The sequence below is a fragment of the Heteronotia binoei genome, chromosome 16, assembly GCF_032191835.1.
Source record: "Heteronotia binoei isolate CCM8104 ecotype False Entrance Well chromosome 16, APGP_CSIRO_Hbin_v1, whole genome shotgun sequence".
Taxonomy (NCBI): Eukaryota; Metazoa; Chordata; class Lepidosauria; order Squamata; family Gekkonidae; genus Heteronotia; species Heteronotia binoei.
Window position 1 is genome coordinate 30,047,660 of NC_083238.1, and position 19,816 is coordinate 30,067,475.

General features: G+C 42.8%; 1 protein-coding gene across 2 annotated transcripts in view; it reads left to right on the top strand.

The window, feature by feature from the left end:
* The first annotated feature begins 2,171 nt into the window (after window positions 1-2,171).
* PPIG (peptidylprolyl isomerase G) overlaps window positions 2,172-19,816 on the top strand; it is a 38,399-nt gene continuing 20,754 nt past the window's right edge. The window contains exons 1-3 of one of the 2 annotated variants that reach the window (XM_060257432.1): window positions 2,172-2,570; window positions 17,705-17,783; window positions 17,952-18,026. In XM_060257432.1, the coding sequence (XP_060113415.1) occupies window positions 17,723-17,783; window positions 17,952-18,026 (136 nt within the window). In that variant the 5' untranslated portion in view covers window positions 2,172-2,570; window positions 17,705-17,722. Of the gene's footprint in view, window positions 2,634-17,704; window positions 17,784-17,951; window positions 18,027-19,816 lie in introns of both variants that reach the window. The other variant, XM_060257431.1, reaches the window with a different exon arrangement.

Here is a 19,816-nt window from a genome sequence, read left to right on the forward strand (position 1 = left end):
AAGAGGGAGAACACGCGGGCCGGGCCCCGCTTATATACATTGCCCAGAACTGCCCCCCGGTCTGACCAGTCCAATCCTGGTCAGTCAAACTTCCCGCCACAGATCTTGATGGGCGGGGCGTCTGGCGAGCAACATCCGGGGACCCGTGGGGTCGCCTCTGTAGCGATCGCCATGCGGTACATCCGCTTATGTTTCAAGACATAACAAGTAGTGAGTGAGCAATTTGGCTACTTCATAAATTAGTTTGCTCTGGGGCCATTTTTCCTGAGCGAAGACAAAAATGTGTGAACTGGAGACAAAAAAACTGAGCTACCTCACGCTAATTCAACTTAGAGGGAGCACTGCCTATGACCAGGTACAATTACAGATTGCAAAGAGTACATGTAAACCAAATCAAATGTGTTTTAGCCGTTAGCAGGCCTTTTTTTGTAGACAAAGCCCAGCATGAACTCATTTGCATATTAGGCCACACCCCTTAGCCCAAGCCAGTCGGAACTGCGTTCCTGCTCAAAAAGAAAAAAAGCCCTGGTCGTGAAGCCTTCCTCAATCTTTTAAATCTGTATAATATATACCACACAATGTTTTGTTAAAACTTTGGGCAACTACCAAGGAATTTCTACTCAGCAACAATAGCAAACCGTCTTGGGATTTCTCTTGCCTTGAAAACTCTACAAGGTTGCCATAAATTGGCTGCAACTTGACGACACTTTCCAGCACCAATGTTCAGATGAAAGTTTGTACTACTTGGTAGAAAAAAAGACTTCTTACAGCCCAAACCTAAGACCCCAGTGCCAGCACAGTTTCATGTGAGCAAATCTCTCAAGACATGCCGATATATCCTTGAAATGCCCAATGTCAGGCTTAGTCGACTAAACCTTTCAGAGGCATGGCTTAGCATATTTATTTATTTAATATATTTTTATTCCACTGTTCAGGGCAGCATACATTTATTGCAAGGATCACGTAAGAAAAGAAAACTAATAACGATCACTGTGTGACATTAATTTGGTTTAAAATATTTTCCACTCCCTTAAAACCTGCTCCCAGGTCAGTTTATACAATAGCAGAATATTAATCCAGAAAATTAATGGCCTAATTGACTGTATACGTCAGTGGCAAGCAGTCTTTCCCACAGTTGTGTCTAAGGTCACCACATACTCCTTTTCAGAGAACAGTCTTTTTTTTCTTTCTGAGTCCTGTCTTCTGAAATTTCAGGGTTGTGCTTTTTAGCCAATAAAACTGAGGCTAGATTCCTGTGCAAATGTGGGTTACTCAGAGCTACCTGCAGTTGGAAGAACTGCTCAAAGTAACCAGGCTGTTCAAGGTGAATGATAGGATAGTGAGCCATTAGAGGGGAAGGGTGAGCGGAAGCCTTGAAAAAAATACCCCAGCAACAGTTAGCACCTGGGTAGGGAGATCCAGGTGGGCAGCAGTGTTCCCTCTAAGGTGAATTAGTGTGAGCTAGCTAACTCAGTTTTTCAGCTTCTGGCTCACACATTTTTATCTTAGCTCAGTAAAAAATAGCCCCAGAGCAAACTAATTTATGCAGGAGCTCACAACTTTAATGTCAGTAGCTCACAAAGGTGAATTTTTGCTCACAAGACTCCACAGCTTAGAGGGAGTACTGGTGAGCAGCTGCGTTGGTCTGAAGTAAAAGAACAAAGTTGGAGTCCAGTGGTACCTTAAGACCAACAAAGTTTTACTCAGAATGTAAGCTTTCGTTGACTGATGAAGTGTGCATGCATCGGAAAGCTTACATTCGGAATAAAACTTTGTTAGTCTTAAAGGTGCTACTGGTTTCCACCTGGGTAAGGAGCTGAGCTGGCGCACTATGGTGACTGATTTACAGACATGAGTCCTGTGGCACCTTCCATTTATTTCAAATCAAACTTTTGTGAGCCGGAGCTCCCTTCTTCAGGTGCAGGTTTGGAGCGTCAACCCACCAGGTGCACATGTCTTATGTTCACAACAGAAAGGTGAGATGTACTTCTAGTTAACTATATCTGCCAACTTGCATCTATATGAAAACATGTGCAAAATTTGCCTTCTCTCCCCCCCCCCCCACCCCCATAAATGACTACCCTAGTTATGTTCAACTGCCATGGTTCAATGATGTCTAAAGGGAGCAAATGAACAGAAAACTTTAATCCTCGTTGCCTCGCAATGCATGCATCGTGGAGCACGAAGAATCCTCTCTTTCTGAGGGTGTGCGTGTTGCAAACACACCTTTGATTTTTGCACCATCCCCAGGCAAGGGGGCAAGGCTGAGGCAGCATCTGAGTCCCACTACGAGGTAGAGGCGGGCGAGAAGCGGCCCTGTGCTGAGCTCTCCTCCTCCTTCCATCGCAAGCGAGGCGACGCATTTGCTGCCTGAGACTCAGGGCTTCGCGGGCTGTCTCGCAGCCGAGCCCCCACCAACCCATCCATCCCTCCTTCGCCAGCCACTCGCCGCTTCGGGTTTCCCGCTTCCTCCCCTCCTCCACTGACGCAGTCCGTGCTGCACCAGATCCTAACATGGCGGCGGCGAGGTGGTGAAGAGCGCGGCGGGAGGCGGATTCCGGGCCCAGCGGGTGAGGGCCGAGCCAAGCCGCTCCGTGAGGGGGTCCGGGCTGGGGGTCGCTCCGTCTGCAAATGTAAAGGGTGGCGTGAGGGGGGAATCGTGTCTTGGGGTGGCGGGAAAGGGGGGGACAGTGCAGGAGGGGTTTTTTCCCCCTCTCTCCCTTGCTCCCTTCCAGTTTGAATCTGCCTCACGCTGACTTTGGGGGAGGCGGCCTGTTCCCACAGCCAGACTCCCTTGAGGGCTCCACGGAAGGGAGCGTCGCCCCTCTCTCCACAAGTCGAGGGGGAAGAGACGGGGCGGGGGGAAAGATTGGCGGGGAGAGGCTGGAGAGGGAGTGAAATTTTTGGGCCTTAAACGGGAGGAGGATGGGGTGGCGGTGGTGGTGGAGAGGTCTGTTCTGGTTATTGTGATATTTGTGCGGAATGCATGGGGGAAAACGTGAGAGGAGGCCGAGGAGGGGAACCTCTTTGTTATAAGGGTGCTGTTTATTTCGCCGGCGTTTAGTCTTCTGCGTACAAAGTGCTTTACAATTCTTGTCGGATTTATTTTTTTTTTAGGATGGGAAGTCGCATCTTTGCAAGGGGGCGGGATGTGGCTTTGATAGTAAGTAGCCTAGCAGAGAGTAAGGAGGAGAGGCAAATGGTAAGAAGTGGTGGAATAACAGACTCAGTTTTGGGGGGCGGAGGAGTCCTGGAGGAGGAACCACAAGTGATTGCTTTAAGTACTCTGGAGTGCTGTGGAAAGGCGAAGGGGGCTGTTGTTCCACATGCATTATTGCCTCACCTCTTAAGACAGTTTGTTAATATCCCCTAGGTTTGGGCCTAACGTTGGAGTTTTCCTAGTCTGTTTCTCTTTGGCTCAGTATGGGCTCCTTAGCGTCCTTTACTAAATGGGCTTTGCAAGGGTACACTGAATTCTGAACTTATGGAAAAAGTTCATGTGTGGGGAAAGGGGAGTATTCAGTGAGGGAAGTGCAATTCATGTGCATATGAAAATATGCATTCTGAAATGTAAGAAATGAACACTGAATTGAATGTGTTAAAAATCCAAGGCTTTTTTGTGGGGGTGGGGGTGGTACTTAAATCCATTTTCAGAGTGGATGGAATTGAGCAGTGGAATCTGTTTTGGAAAGAACCCATGTTCTGTGTAGTTCATAAATGATCTGGAGTGAAGGCTGAGGTAACAATGTTTGAGGGTGGCCCAAATGTATTTTGGGATGATGAAATCCAAAACAGACAATAAGTTCAGGGGGATCTCTTCACTGTGAGTAAATATGCAACAGAATAGCAGAATAGGTTCAGCAGTTTATGAATGCTATAAAATGACATGTTGGGGATCTGTGATTGGAGCTCCTTACTGCATAAAATTTGTAAATAGTGGGAGGGGGGATTGAGTTGGGATTTTATCTCCCTTTTCCCACTACATTCAAGATTAAAATTGTCTCTTCCCTCTTTCCCACAAACTACTCCAGGCAAATAGGAGCTTGGCCAGGGGGTAGTTTACATTGGGCAAAGTAGTGCATGAGCAAGTTTGAAATCCCCCCCCCCCCAAAACCACATCAGTCCACTGTTCCTATTCAATTTCTTCCTTCCTGCAGAAGATATTGATTAAAAATTAGGTAGATAGGAGAGCTGTTTATGGATCTCCAGTTTCTCATAATACTTGCCCTGGTGAATATAAAGTGATAAACAGATTCAGGTGGGTAACTGTGTTGGTCTGAAGCAACAGATCAGAATTTGAATCCAGTTGCACTTTCAAGACCCAACAAAGTTTTATTCAAGATATACGCTTCCATGTGCATGCACACTTCAAATATAGTGAAATGGAAGTTACTCCACTCCATAAATAAAAATAGTGAGCAGCAAATTAGCATGCGATATAATAATGAGTTTAACAGATGCAAGGACCAAACAAAAATAACAATAATTTATATAATCATCCTTTGTTTGGATTTAATTCCAGGGGAAAACATAATGAAGTAAACAAATATATAAATATTGGAGATTGATGTGTAAATGTACCCTTCTTCATAGTGGAATGCTGAGAGTAATTATTAGGGGTGGGCATGAACGGGGGAATTGATAATTTGTCTTGGTTTGTAATTTCTGGGGTTTCATGAACCTTCACAAACCTTTCTGTTTACTGAACCAATTCATTTTGTGAGGTTTGTGATGTGGTAGAACAGTCCCTTTGCAGACTAGAGACACCAAACTGACAGCAAGTCTCCAGTTGACTCTCCTCTACCTGCCAAAACCAAGAGGGACAAGCACAACAAGGGTGGCTGCTGATAAGCATGGCGGGGTGGGGGGTGCCCAGAGGTGTGGATGCTGAGGATCCTAGGGTCTAAAATGCAAAAGAGAAGGGACCCTGTAGGAGGCCTGGGGGGCGAAAAGCTGAAAACCAAGAGGAGGGGCAGGCAGTGCAAGGACAGCTGTTAAGCCTGCCATGGGGGAGGGGAGATGCCCAGAGGCATGGAAGTTGTGGATCCTAGGGACCAAAGTGCAAGGGGGGGTGGTGGAATCTGATGGGATGTCTGGTGCAGGTCCAGATCATGGGAAGTGATGGTATCACTATACTCTGTTCTCGTTAGACCTCATCTAGAGTATTGTGTTCAGTTTGGGGCACCGCAATTTAAGAAGGATACAGACAAGGTGGAATGAGTCCAGAGAAGGGCAATGAAGATGGTGAGGGGGTTGGAGACCAAGTCCTATGAGGAAAGGCTGAAGGAACTGGGTATGTTTAGACTGGAGAGGAGATGACTGAGAGGTGATACAATAACCATCTTCAAGTACTTTTAGGGCTGTCATATAGAGGATGATGTGGAGTTGTTTTGTGCCTCAGAAGGTAGGACCAGAACCAATGGGTTGAAATTAAATCAAAAAGATTTTCAACTAAACTTTAAGAAGAGCTACCTGACAGTTAGAGCAATTCCTCAGTGGAACAGGCTTCCTTGGGAAGTGGTGGGCTCTTCTTTGGAGGTTTTCAAACAGAGGCTAGATGACCTTCTGACAGCAATGCTGATTTTGTGAACTTAGGCAGATCATGAGAGGGAGGGCAGGAAGGGTTGCATCAGAGCTTAGTTCTTGTGACCCTTTTTTTACACATCCGGGGAAATGCTGATCTCCAGTTTGGGGTCAGGCAGCAATTTTCTCCAGGCCAGTTTGGCTAGGGATCTTGGAGATTTTTTTTTTTTGCCATCTTCTGGAGCAGGGGTAATGGGTGTGGGGGGGATCTGCAATGAACCTCCATGGTTTTCACAGAGGTTCATGCAGTTCATGTAGCAGATATGTTGGTGCTGATCAATTAATTGTCAGAGCAATGGGAGATGGACGTGCAAGGGTTTGTGCACTGTGCAAGGGTTTGGTCTAGATGACCCTGGAGGTCCCTTCCAACTCTTTGATTCTAGGAGGAGGGCAGAGAGTTGGAAAACCAATGTGAGAGGAAGGCACAGCAAGCTGATGATATTAAGTCTGGCAGGGGGTACCCAGAGGTGCAGAAGCTGAGGATCCAAAGTGCAAAGATGGTGATCTAACAGGAGGTCTAGCGCAGGAAGAGGGTGGAGAGTTGGAAAACCAAGATGAGGGGTAGGCACAGCAAAGAAAGGTGATGATGCTAAGCCAAGGGGAGGTGCCCAAAGACATGGAAGTTGAGGATCTGAGGGTCCAAATGGCAAAAGGAGGGGGAAGAAATGAAGGGTTCAAAAATTCCACTGAGGAGGAGTGTGAGTCCTCAGTTGAGGAACCCACTGACTGAGTCCCTCTGCTCAGTTTGAGCAGGAAGAGAGGTACCTCAGAGCCCCGAGTAAGCACCAAACACCCCCAATCCCACTGTTTTCACACTGAGAACTTCCAGTTCCCTTTCCCCTCTGTCTCTAACTCTCTTTCTCTGCCTTAAAGCTTTCATTGCAAAGTGAAAACAACTGCATGTGAGCTGGAGATATATATCCATTCTGCTCCCATAGAGCAGAATGGAAGCTGTCTTGTTGCCAGCCAATAGTGCCTGTGAGCTTTGGAGGCCACTGCTGGTGTTTGAAGGGCAGCTGAAGTCCATCTCCCATTGCTTTGACAGTTAATTGATCAGCACCAACATATCTGCTACATGAACTGTATGAACCTCTGTGAAAACCATGGAGGTTCATTGCAGATGTGATCATACAACCCTCGACTCATGAACTATGAACCAGGTGATTTTTATAACAAATTTAGACTCATAACATGGTTCATGCCCACCCCTAGTAATTAACAGACCCAATTGTTACGCTTCATCTATCTCCTCTCAAGCATGGACAGCATCATTTTCTTTAAGAAGTGATTGTTGTGCAGTATTATGTCTCCTCTGTCACCAAACCAGAGAAATACATTCCAGTCTACCATTCCAAATTACATTATATTCCACTGTTCATTATATTACATTACAATCATGATTCCAATCTATCTGCTATTAAATAAAGAGGATGTTCTTGGTGAGAATACAGATGTAAGAGCTGAGTGAGATTAGTTTATGTAGCAAGATAAGAAACCAGTATCCCTGTTAAGTCCTGGGGGCTTATTGTTTTGAGTGTTGTGATAACTTGTAATTCAGCAATTTCCCTTTCCAGTCTGTTCCTGAAGTTCCTTTGCAATAAAACAGCTACTTTGAGGTCACCCATTGAATGTCCTGGAAGGTTGAAGTGTTCTACATATTTCTCAGTCTTGTGAATCGATGTCAGATTTCTGTCCATTTGTCCTTTGGTGTAGGGTTAGACCTGTATGCCCTATGTACAGAATAGAAGGGCACGGTTGGCATTTAATGGCATATACAGTGTTAGAAGATGAGCAAGTGAACGAATCTGAGATGGCACAGTTGATGTTGTTAGGTCCAGTGATCGCATTGTTTGGATGTATGTGGCAGCAAAGCTGGCATCTGGATTAACTTTGCATATATGTTGATGGGTTTTCAGATTGACTATCCAACCTGGAAATAGGTTTTAGGATAGACGCTTCAGCAGCATTAACTCAGTATGTGGAGGAAAAGAGAAACTTGTCAGAAATCATTAGGAAAAGAATTAACTATAAAGTGGTATTGTAATGCTTTTGATGTCAGTCTGTGACGCAGCCATATTTGGTGTCCCATATCAAAAAGTTTATCATAGTTATAGAAAAGATGTAATATAATACAATAACTTGGTCATGCAACAAAATTGTCCATAGGTGCAGAATAAACAAATTGTAAGTACTGTTTCATATAACACATTGTTAACTTGGGGAACCCTCTGCCACAGGGAGATGTAATGGCATTTTTAGAACAGATAAATTAATGAAAAATAGTTCTAAATGGCTATATCATCTGAATGGAACACATGTGTTCCAGCAGTACTGTACTTCTGAATACCAAATGTTTGGGACATGTTCAAGGGGAAGGCTTGAACAGCCCCAACTGCCGTAGCATGTTTGTCTCCAGTTCGATTCAGCAGGGCTCTTCTTATCCAGTGGAAACTGGCAATTGACTAACATGATGTTTACTGGTAGCACTATAGTTAGGTTTTACCAATAAACATCATGTTAGTCAATTGCCAGTTTCCACTAGATAAGAAGAGCCCTGCTGAATCTTCTTTTTTAAAGAGCCCCATGGCGCAGAGTGGTAAAGCAGCAGTACTGCAGTCGGAGCCCTCTGCTCACAACCTGAGTTCAATCCCAGCAGAAGCTGGTTCAGGTAGCCGGCTCGAGGTTGAGTCAGCCTTCCATCCTTTCGAGGTCGATAAAATGAGTACCCAGCTTGCTGGGGGGAAAGTGTAGATGACTGGGGAAGGCAATGGCAAACCACCCTGTAAAAAGGTCTGCCATAAAAACGTTGTGAAAGCAACGTCACCCCAGAGTCGAAAACAACTGTTCCTTGCACCTTTACCTTTATAGTTAGGTTTTGCCAGATCCAGGTTGGGAAAATCCCAGATATTTGGGGATGGAGCCTGGGGAGGACAGGGACCTCAGTGGGGTACAATTTATTTTATTTTATTTGGTCAATTTATATTCCTCCCTTTCCCATGTGGACTCAGGGCGGATCACAGTCATGGTAAAACAGTTAAAATACAACAATAGCTTAATAATATACTAATAAAAACATAGCTCAAATGCTACAGAGTTCACACATTTTCTCTAGGGGAACTGCAGCATGGAGATGAGCTGTAATTTTGAGGATGGCATCCCTAGCAAATTTAAATTATAAATAAATAGCCTTGTTCTCATGTTACAGTGAATGCACATACATCATGCAGGTACATGCATAAATGTGTTTGTAAGAAAAAACCAATGTATATTCACTTGGTAAGAGAAACAGGACCCGTACCTGGATAAATGTGCAGTTTCAGTCACACATTCAACTGTACGCAGGGCTTTTTTGGAGCAGGAACTCCTTTGCATATTAGGCCACACACCCCTGATGTAGCCAATCCTCCAAGAGCTGTTGTTACAGGGCCTTCTGTAAAATCTTGGAGGATTGGCTACATCGGGTGTGTGGCCTAATATGCAAAGGAATTCCTGCTACAAAAAAAGCCCTGGCTGCATGTATGTTGAATATGATAATTTCTCAGTACATGATAATTTCTCAGTACATGTATATAGAAACATCGTGTACATGAGTCGTAACGTGAATTCACTATAACTTATAAACACAGCTTATCCTGACCACATTACTTAAGAACAAATCCATTTATATAATTGAGTGCAGGTATGCAGCCTAACAGCCCCATCCTGTGGATATTTATTTGGGAAGTGTGTTCTGTTGAGTTCAGAGGGACTTGATTCTGTGTAAATGTGCATAGGGTTGCATGCTTAACCTAAAACAACTGTATTTATTTTCCTGGGTCAGGTGTTGGTCATCCCTGTCTAAAACTCTATGGACCTAAAATGAACCCTTTTAGAAAATATTACTGTCATCTTCCTTGCAGACGTAGTGTTAGGAACTCTTGTGTAAACACAATAAAATAATGCATTTGTTGATAATTCCACAGCTGTTAGATAGTCATTGGTCATGGTTGTAGTGTTTCAGTGGGTATTCTTCCCCTCCATATTTACATTTCCGCCGCAGCCATGTTGGTAAGTGTGCCACAAATCAAGTCCAAACTACAACTTGGTGTCATTCTACTTACAGTATTTGTATGGTTCTCTGTTGTTGTGACTTTGCCTTTAATTTAATGCCTTTAATTTCTCAAGGCAGAAAATGGTATAGAAATGGTAGTCAAAAATTTATTGTATATAGCCATTGGCCGTTACAAGACAAAACAGAACTCGAACAATAAAGTTTCAAATTAACACCTTAAAAGTTCCCCAGAAAGGCCAACCTCAAGAAGTTACAGCATTTAAAATTACTCTTGCTCTTATCTTCTTAGCTGCAAGGGCAAACAGAGAGACTCTATAGGACACATGAGCATCATTGTCAGATAACAGAAATATAATATTTTCAGTTTCTGAACTTGCTTTTAAGGAGGTTAGTACTCCAGACAGAAATTTAATTCTGGGGGCATTGTAGAGTGGGCAGGATAGAATATAATGGGAGAGGTCCTCTATCATAGGTGAACCACAAATGCAAAAACATTGTTCTGTTGGGATGTGGGAATATCGACCAGTTAACAGAGTTGTTTGCATAGTCTGAAAACGGAGAGCTGTGAAGGATGTTCTTATGTTGAATCTGGAGATATTAATCAGGTATGGGGATCTCAGATGATCAGATTTGACTGACTGACTATAGAAATGGTAGGCAGAGGGCTGCTATCTCTAAATCCATTTTAGCATTGTCCCTTGCTGATTGTGTTCCTTGTAGGCTCCACAGATTTGGGGGGGGGGGCGTATTAGTTTGGGGAAAAAAACTTCAGTGATTAATACATTTTATTCCAGCATAAACATTTGTGTATATTAGAGCCCACTTCTAAATTGCATGAGGTGGATCCAGTTGGCTGACATACCTGGTATGGAGTGGGGGAAATGCTGCAAGCAAGATCAAAAGGCCATGTATTGCAGTAACTCTAGGGTTTGACATTGTGTGAAATACCACTGTGCTTGAAGTAAAATGACTGCTGATAATAGCAATAATTGGTGATAATATTATCTCTCTAGCTTTGCTAAGCTGATTAGTACCAATAATGACTTGAGAATCCCTTGTGCAGCCCAGGCAGACTTCTTAATGAAATCTAATTCTCCAGTTTCATGTTGGAGTCTCCCTTTCAAAGTTCTTTTGTTGAAGAATGTTGACTTTGGGGCCTGCAGCAGAATGTCTCTTGGGAGGCTGAAATGTTCTGCCACAGTTTTTGAATGTTGTGATTTTTAAAAGAAATGTCAGATCTACTTCCCTTCATAATTTTATATAGAGATTGACCTGTTTATCAGGGTTATGTAGGGAAGAGAAGAACATTGTTGACAGGTGATGTAATATATCACATTGGACAATGGGAAAGGGAATAAATCCGTTATAGTATTGGCTGATGTCATTGGGTCCTGTAACAGTGTTGCTTGAGTGAATATGGATTTGTTGTGGTGACTGATTTTCTTTCTTTGCAGGCCCATTGTTGCTGATAAGAAACCATATTATTTATTCACTCAAAGCATATTTGTGCTGCCTTTTACTCAAACAGGATCCTCAGGGTGGCGAACATTTCAATATTAAAATATTAAAGACATTAAAAACACATTTACATTGAATATCTAATCTAGCTATCTAATATTTAAATAATTTTTTAAAACCCATATAAACACACACTTTTTTGAGACTGGAAAGCAGTCTGTAAGTAAGGATAGGGTCTTACCACCAAGTTCTATGAGAAAGGAATATTAGAAGGATTTAGGAACCCCTGAAATAAGAAGTCTTGGTGCTGAAAAAAAGAAGCTGGCTTGAGCTCTTGGGTCAGGGAACAGAAGAGAGGAGAGGCAGCTTGGTGGCTTGTTTGGTGAAATCACTTGCAGGCTTTCAAGAGCTGCCAGGGTTCCTTCATGATTTTCCAGGTCACTGATTATGCCAGTCAGGTTTGAGCAAGGAGCTGTAGGTGATGACTTGTACCTTTAAAAAAAAAAAAAGTATATTTGAGACTGTCTTGTAGTGAGAAATTCCTGGGTGATTTTGGCTTTTGCAATCTGTTTCTTCACTTTATGTTATAATCTTCAGAATGTCTGTTGTAAATCTTTCAGTTGTGTACCAGTGAATTGTATCATGGGTTCTGAATTGCTTCCTGGTGTGGGATAGGGCTAACATGGTATCTAGAAAATTAGCCTGTTGCTTGAATTAATCCAGATTTGGGTTGATTAGCCGGGGGAGGGGGGGCGGGCGCTGGATGTTGTTGAAGTCTTGGTGGATTCTGTCATGGGCTTGCTTTTTTTCCCTCTTGAAGTGGATAAATTGACTATCAAAAGACAGACTTCTACCCTTTGCCCTTTTAGTTAATCAAAACAGTAAGGGGGGAAATGGAAGATTTCAGTTTTTGCAGGAGAATAAGAAAACCATCAGGTAGTTGTGTATTAATTTTGTCTGATGAAAATGAGTTGTGGAGAAGTTGCCTAGTTGCAGGATTGGGAGTTCTGGTAAGAGCATCACCTTGCTGTTCCCTGCTCCTATTGCAAGACCACAGTTCAAGCCAACATTGTGAAGTCTATAATCCTGTGTACAATTGATTTTATTTAGTGCGTGCCTGTGAATATTTTGTATCTGGCAGGTGCTAGAGGAGTGAGATGGATTTGCTGGCTGAAGTTGCACTAGCATCCTTTCTCAGCCTCCTGACTCTTGTGTTTTGTTGCTCATAATGAGGGTCTGACTTCCCCCACTTCCTAGTGTGGAGCTGCTGTTGTGGTGAAATAGTGCAAAGCAAATACACACTCCCAGTGAATACAAATTACTTTACTTTACTTTATTTGATTTATATCCTGCCCTCCCCGCCAAAGCAGGCTCAGGGCGGCTCACAATATAAAATCACAACAGACAATTAAAATCAATAAATATTAAAATTACACATTCAACAGTTAAAACAAAATATTAATTTAGTGCTGTTTTAGTGGTGACGGCATTTCTTCAATTCCCTGAGATATAGGCGCCATGTCAGTTAAACGCCAGCCGGAAGAGAACAGTCTTGCAGGCCCTGCGGAACTGCGCAAGGTTCCGCAAGGCCCTCACTTCCTCTGGCAGTTGATTCCACCAGCAGGGGGCTGCAATCGAGAAGGCCCTTTCTCTGGTGGTCTTTCCTTCGGCCCAGGGATTACTGGTAGATTTTGTGATCCTGATCTAAGTACCCTCTGGGGAACTTGTGGGGAGAGATGGTCCCTAAGATAGGCAGGTCCTAGACCATATAGGGCTTTAATAATAATAAAATTTTATTTATACCCCGCCCTCCCCACCGAGGCAGGTAATAAAGGTAATAACCAGCACCTTGTAATGAATCCGGTATACTACTGGCAGCCAGTGCAGTTCCCACAGTCTTGGCTGTATGTGCTCCCACCTGGGAAGCCCCAATAGCAGCCTGGCTGCTGCATTCTGCACTAGCTGCAGAACCAACTGTAATTTCAAGTGCTCGTTACCCCTTAACTTTTAATTTTTTATTTTATTGGATTTATATCCCGCTCTCCCCACTGAAGCAGGCTATTGCAAAGACTCCATGGGAGCAGTCTCCCATCACCACCCATCACAGCTGTTCATCCTCACCATTACTTGAACCGCCCTCCAGAATTGGCTGGAGGAGTGTAGAATGGGGCTCAAGGACAGAGAAACAGTATGAAAAAGTAGTGGAAATAGTAAAAAGGAGGGAGCACGAGGCCAAAGAAGAAGGGAACTTTAAAAAAGTATGAGGAAGAAAATGGAAGGGGTTAGGATGTTCCACTCTAAGCTGAGTTAGTGTAAGCTACCTCTCAGTTTTCTAGCCTCTGGCTCACACATTTTTGTCTTAGCTCAGGAAAAATGGCCCCAGATATGCAGTAGCTCACAACTTTAATGCCATTTGCTCACAAAGTAGAATATTTGCTAACTCCACTGCTTAAAGGAAGTATTGGTTCAGATACAGGGCAATAAGTAAGTGCTAGGAGACAGTCTGCAGACACCATAGTGCCCAAGAGTGTCAAGTTGTTGATTATTCAGGAACAGTAATTCTCAGAATCAAAGTCCAAAATGAAAGTCATAAGAAGGACAGGTGAATGTGTGTGACTGTGTTTTTGTTTCTTTGATCCCCCCCTCCTTTTTCTCTCCAAAGAGGACCCCAAGGTGGTTTACATATTATGAACACCTAGGAAAAACTCTTGAGTATTGTCAACCACAGCAGGGGGGGAAACTAATATAGGGTAAGCAACATAAAACTATAAATACCATTTACCGCACCTTACTTAGAGATCTTGGACTTGTCTCTTTATATTCCTTTATGTTCTCCAAAATCCCTTCTGAACAGATGCAACAGGCTTCCTTAAAAAAAAACAAAAAAACCCACACACAAGCAATAGGCTGGGTAACTGATCCCTAATAATCCGGGCTGAGACCAGGCAAAGACAGATTGAGTCAACCTCATGGAGAGGGTATCTGGGCAGATTACTCAAGTGAAGTTACTGTATGAGCTCATGCATGTATTCAAGTTCCATAGCTTGTTTGAGTTGGGATAATTTGCTTAAAAATGCTGACCCAGACATTGTCAACAATAAAACACTGCCCTGTAAATTGTGAAGAAGCTAGCATTAGTTTTCATCTAGTACCCTGTTCCTTGTCCATAGGTGTAGCTTCAGCCTTGGTTACCGTGAGGTGATCTAATTGTTGTATCTTGCATTCTTTTAATAGAGACTGGCACCCTTCAGTTTCCTTTATTCCCAAAAGAGTATGCTTGCCCAAAAAAATCCATGAGTCTTATTGATCTTAGAAAGGTAGACATGTAAGAAAATCATATACTGGGTAGTGTAGTGTTTGTGGAAAACATGAATGGGGGGGGGGGGGCAGTTCCCTGTGCGGGCACCAGACATTTCCAACTCTGGGGTGATGTTGCATTACGTTTTCACCAGACATTTTATGTTTGCCATTGCTTTCCCCAGTCATCTATACTTTACCTCCAGCAATTTGGGTACTCATTTTTCTGACCATAGAAGGATGGAAGACTGAATCAACCTTGAGTCGGCTGGCTACCTGAACCCAGCTTCTGCCGGGAGCAAAGCTTGGACTGCAGCTTGCAACACATAATTGAGTCTCAGTATTTGAACAGGAAAAAAATAAATCAAATGTGGTTTCAAGTGTTCAGATAGGAAAAAAAAGCTTTGGAAATTATTTTTATTAGAATAATTGTAAACATTTAAAGACTATAGCATGTACTTCACTTATGCTTAAATTTAAGGAAAAATTAATACACTGATTAAACTAATTTTAGCATACTCAAATAACTGCAGAATATGTCATGGCTGTATTTTCTGTTCATCTAATTCAACAGAATTGCATGGAATCACTTGTATTACTTGTTTTGGTTACCATATCAAATCAGTGATTAGAATGTCCCTTGTACCTTATGATAAGAGCCCCATGGTGCAGAGTAGTAAAGCTGCAGTACTGCAGTCGGAGCCCTCTGCTCACGACCTGAGTTCGATCCCAATGGAAGCTGGTTTCAGGTAGCTGGCTCGAGGTTGACTCAGCCTTCCATCCTTCCGAGGTCAGTAAAATGGGGACCCAGCATGCTGAGGGCAAAGTGTAGATGACTGGGGAAGGCAATGGCAAACCACCCCGTAAAAAGTCTGCCGTGAAAACATTGTGAAAGCAACGTCACCCCAGAGTAGGAAACGACTGGTGCTTGCACAGGGGACTACCTTTTTGTACCATATGAGAAAAATTTTAGCTTTGGTTTTGATGTGATTTGCACACACAATCAGGTGAATTTACAAGTTGATTTTTCTTTGGGCTGTTCTATTTGTTATTTTATCCCCCTCCGTTTACAAATCAGTAAAACGTACATATCCTCTCACACAACTCCTAAGGATAATTATGTGAAGAACATTAATAACAACTTTGAAACTGTCACCCTTGCCTAATATTGTATCAACAAAGGCATGCAGTTGTTAATTTAATGAATCTTCAAAAAGGGGAAATTTTCTGTGGAAAAAACGTTTTTCTTGCAAAACAAAATTCTGTGTCACATAACTGGGAATGATATTTTGTTAATATTGTTATACCAAACTAAAAAAAAGTTTAAATCTCTTATTTCAGTGCATTTATAGTGTGAGGTAGATATGTGCAGTAAATTTTGCCATACGTTTTCTTCTCTTCAGCTTTACAGAGTTAAAGTCTTCAGGGCTTTATTTGTAGCAAGAACTCCATAGCATATTAGGCCACACACACCTGATGTAGCAAGTTCTTCAAGAGCTTACAGTAGGCCCTGTACTAAGAGCCCTGTAAGCTCTTGGAGGATTGGCTCAGGGGTGTGTGACCTAATATGCAGAGGAGTTCCTGCTACAAAAAAAGCCCTGCTTTTAGTTATTTGTGCCTTGATGGAAGGCCAGGTTGTCTTGTAGACCAGAAGTGAATGGCACCATTGCTATACATAATACTGTTTATGTCTTATGGTTCCATGATCAGTACTCCTTTCTTGGTTATAATGGTTGGGTTTGGGGTAAAGTTGTATTAGGGTCAACATTTTCTGAGAACATCAAGGTAAAGGAGGCAATGTGCCAAAGAAATGTGGTAGCCTCAGCATTTGTTCTGGCCACTGAATCCTAATTGCAAACATGTGCTCCACCCATCCAACCTATACCTCTTGTGCTGTGTGTAGTGGCTGTATCCAATGGGAGTGGAAGCAAGAAGGATTGGATTAGGGATGATCACAGGATATGAGGCCTAGGTAGTAGTAAGCCTCAAGCACCAGTCCACAATCCATAGCTAAACTGTGCTATAGTATATTCAAGGTATAGTTGTAGACCAGAGAGCTGTATTGTTGATTGCTGTCTCATACAATGGCGTGTACACACTCCTCATCTTGTAGTATGAGCTGTGCCATGTTACTGAGCACAGTAATGCGGGAGTATCTTTTATTTATGTTAATTCAAACCCTGGTTTTCTCCACAAGGGGAACCCAAAGCGGCTTACATTGTTCTCTCTTCCGTTATATTCTCACAACAACCCTGCAAGTTAGGTTAGGGTGAGAGTAAGTATGTCATTGGTCTGAGGTCACCCAAGAAGCTGTGCAACAGTGGAAATTTAAATGTGGGTCTCCCATACCCTAGTCCGGGAGGGGGGGGGCAAACTGTGGCTCAGGAACCACATGTGACTCTATCACACACATTATGCGGCTCTCAAAGCCCCCACAGCCCTCTCAGCCAGCTTGGAGAAGGCATTTGTCCCTTTAAATCACTTCTCCAAGCCAAGACTGCCAGCAGCTTGGAGGATACATTTAAAATTTCTTTCTTTCTTTCTTTCTTTCTTTCTTTCTTTCTTTCTTTCTTTCTTTCTTTCTTTCTTTCTTTCTTTCTTTCTTTCTTTCTTTCTTTCTTTCTTTCTTTCTTTCTTTCTTTCTTTCTTCCTTCCTTCCTTCCTTCCTTCCTTCCTTCCTTCCTTCCTTCCTTCCTTCCTTCCTTCCTTCCTTCCTTCCTTCCTCTGATGTTCATGTCTTTTGGCTCTCAATTATCTGACAGGTATTCTGTGTGGCTCTTACATTAAGCAAGTTTGGCCACCCCTGCCCTAGTCCATCTCTCTAACTGCTAGCTATGGTAATGGGAATATATTCCAGGTGGAACCGCTCTAGGAATGACTTTCAAGAGTTGGAGTAGAAACAGGGAGACATATGAATGACGGCTTGATATTCTTACATGCCATATATCTTTTTATCTTCACCATAAACATCACTAGCAGATAAGTCACACGGGGTGTGGGGGAGAGAAAGAGGCAAACTGATATTGATTCAGGAGTTGATGCCACACCATTTTGGCTTGCCTCAAGCGTTCATGCTTGCCAATAAAGGAACAATTAGAACCCAAATGTTTTGCTCACCTGTGCCACTGTTTTTATACCTTCATCTCTGTTAAAGAAAGCAAAGCTATCCGTTTTTAAAATCTCTATTTTCCTCATTTCTTAGTGTTGTGTAACATAGATTTCTATTTTATTTTTCAAAAAGTCTTCAAATATAGGAGGGCTGTGCTTCTTCACCGATTGGCAATGGAGAACTGATCATTTGTAATTCCCTTCCAGCTGTAAAATTCTGAAGCCATGGGAGTGAAAACCCAGAGACCTCGATGCTTTTTTGATATAGCCATCAACAATGTACCTGGTAAGAGAAATGCTGCTATTCATTCATGTTCAACTACAATTTGGCCCAAATTCTAAAACATGCAGAATAAATGGATCTTATTTATGAGTAAACGCTAGGATAAATGCCTTAATGTTTAGTAAATATACATAATTGCTTTAACGATTTCTTTGTATTCTTGTATTTTAGCTGGAAGAGTTGTCTTTGAGTTGTTTTCAGATGTTTGCCCAAAGACATGTGAGAACTTCCGCTGCCTCTGTACTGGTTTGTAGATGCCTTTTTCTTCTAATTTGTGATGTAGAAGTACCCTTGATTTAATTTATCTGTAGGATCCCATATATCTTGCAGCAAAAAGATAAATATGCAGATGAAATTGGATTTTATGAATGAAGTTGTTAATCTTTTTACCTGCTGAAAGTGAAGATAAATTTCCACATGCTATTTTATAATGAAAGTATACTACTGTGATAAATGTAGCAAAATGTGTATCAATCCAAATATTCCACTATTTGCCTTCAGGGTGGGAGCCGAGCACAGATTTTCATGGACCATAATAACCAGCTAGAATCTTGTGTTGTCCCTGACCGCACTCTTCAACATTATTTTTAATTTTTAATTTCATTTTAGTTGATATAAATTCTGCCCTGCCCCATGAACAAGCTCAGGGTGGAGTACAACAAATTCAGACAATTAAAACCAATAAAATTACAGTAAAACAATTAAATCCATTCAATGTCAGAGCAGAAGAGAGAGTTAATCAGATTTCAAATTTCATACAGTTGCACGCTGAGATCAGTAACTCACCAGTAGGCCCAATTAATGATGGAATAGTGTGACAAGAGAGGCCAGTTCAGTTTACTTTGGATGACTGTTGCTCACTCGAAGGCCTGGCTGAACAGCTCCGTCTTACAGGCCCTACAGAAAGGTAACAGCTCTGGTAGGGCCCTGATCTCTAATGGGAGCATGCATGCCAGTGGCAGGACAGAAAAAGCCCTGGCCCTAATTGAGGCAAGACAGAACCAGGGATAACCAGCTGATTTGGTTTGCTGAGCGTAAAGCCCTCCAGGGCATATCTGGGGGAAGGTGGTCCCCCAGGTATGTCAGTCCCAGGCCACACAATGTTTTAAAGGTCTATACTAGAACCTTGATGCGAACCTGGTACTCAATAGGGAGCCAGTGCAAATGGCGTAGCACTGGCCAAATGCATGCCCTTATGGGCATTGCAGTTAGCAGGTGCATCTCTGCATTTTGCATCAGCTGGAGTTTCCAGATTTGCCTTAAGAGCGAGCCTGCGTAGTTACAGTAATCCATTCTGGAAGTGACCATTGCATGGATCACTGTAGCTAAGTCCTGATGGGAGATATAGGGAGCCAGCTGCCTGATCTGCTGCAGATGGTAAAAGGCCAACCTGGCAACTGCAGTGACCTGGGCCTCCATAGAAAGTGAGTCATCCAAGATCACCTCCAGGGTTTTCACTTTCTGGGACAGCACAAGTGGTATGCCATCCAGGGCTGGGAGCCCGATAACCCTGTTCTTTGCCCCGGCTGAGACACAGGACCTCCATCTTAGTAGGATTAAGCTTCAACCAGCTCTGTTGCAGCCACCCAGCCACAGCTCCCAAGACTCAGCCAGATGGTCCAGGGTGGAGTCATCCATCACCAGTTAGAGCTGGGTTAACCCCTGGGCTAAATGCTGAGTTTCAGTGGCACCCAACCAGCTGGTCAGGGGTCACATTTCTGTAGAGAAGCATGTCTTGAGAAAGACAGGTTGCTTGCTGTATTGATGTCTTTCAAATTATCATCTGTGCAATCTCACAATCTCTGTGTTAGAGGCTTGTGATGCCCAGTTGTGGGGCTCCACAGAGACCATGAGAAAGAATACTAGTTTTAGGAACAGGATGTGGAGACTGAAAAATAAGATGTGAGCCAGAGTGTGAAAACTTGAGTAAGTTTGTTTTGTTTTGGGTTGAATTTCCCAAAGGGACTAGTTGTTGCTGCATTTTGTTGCCAGATTTTAAGGCAGAGAAAATAAGTAAACTCCATGTATTTTTGCTG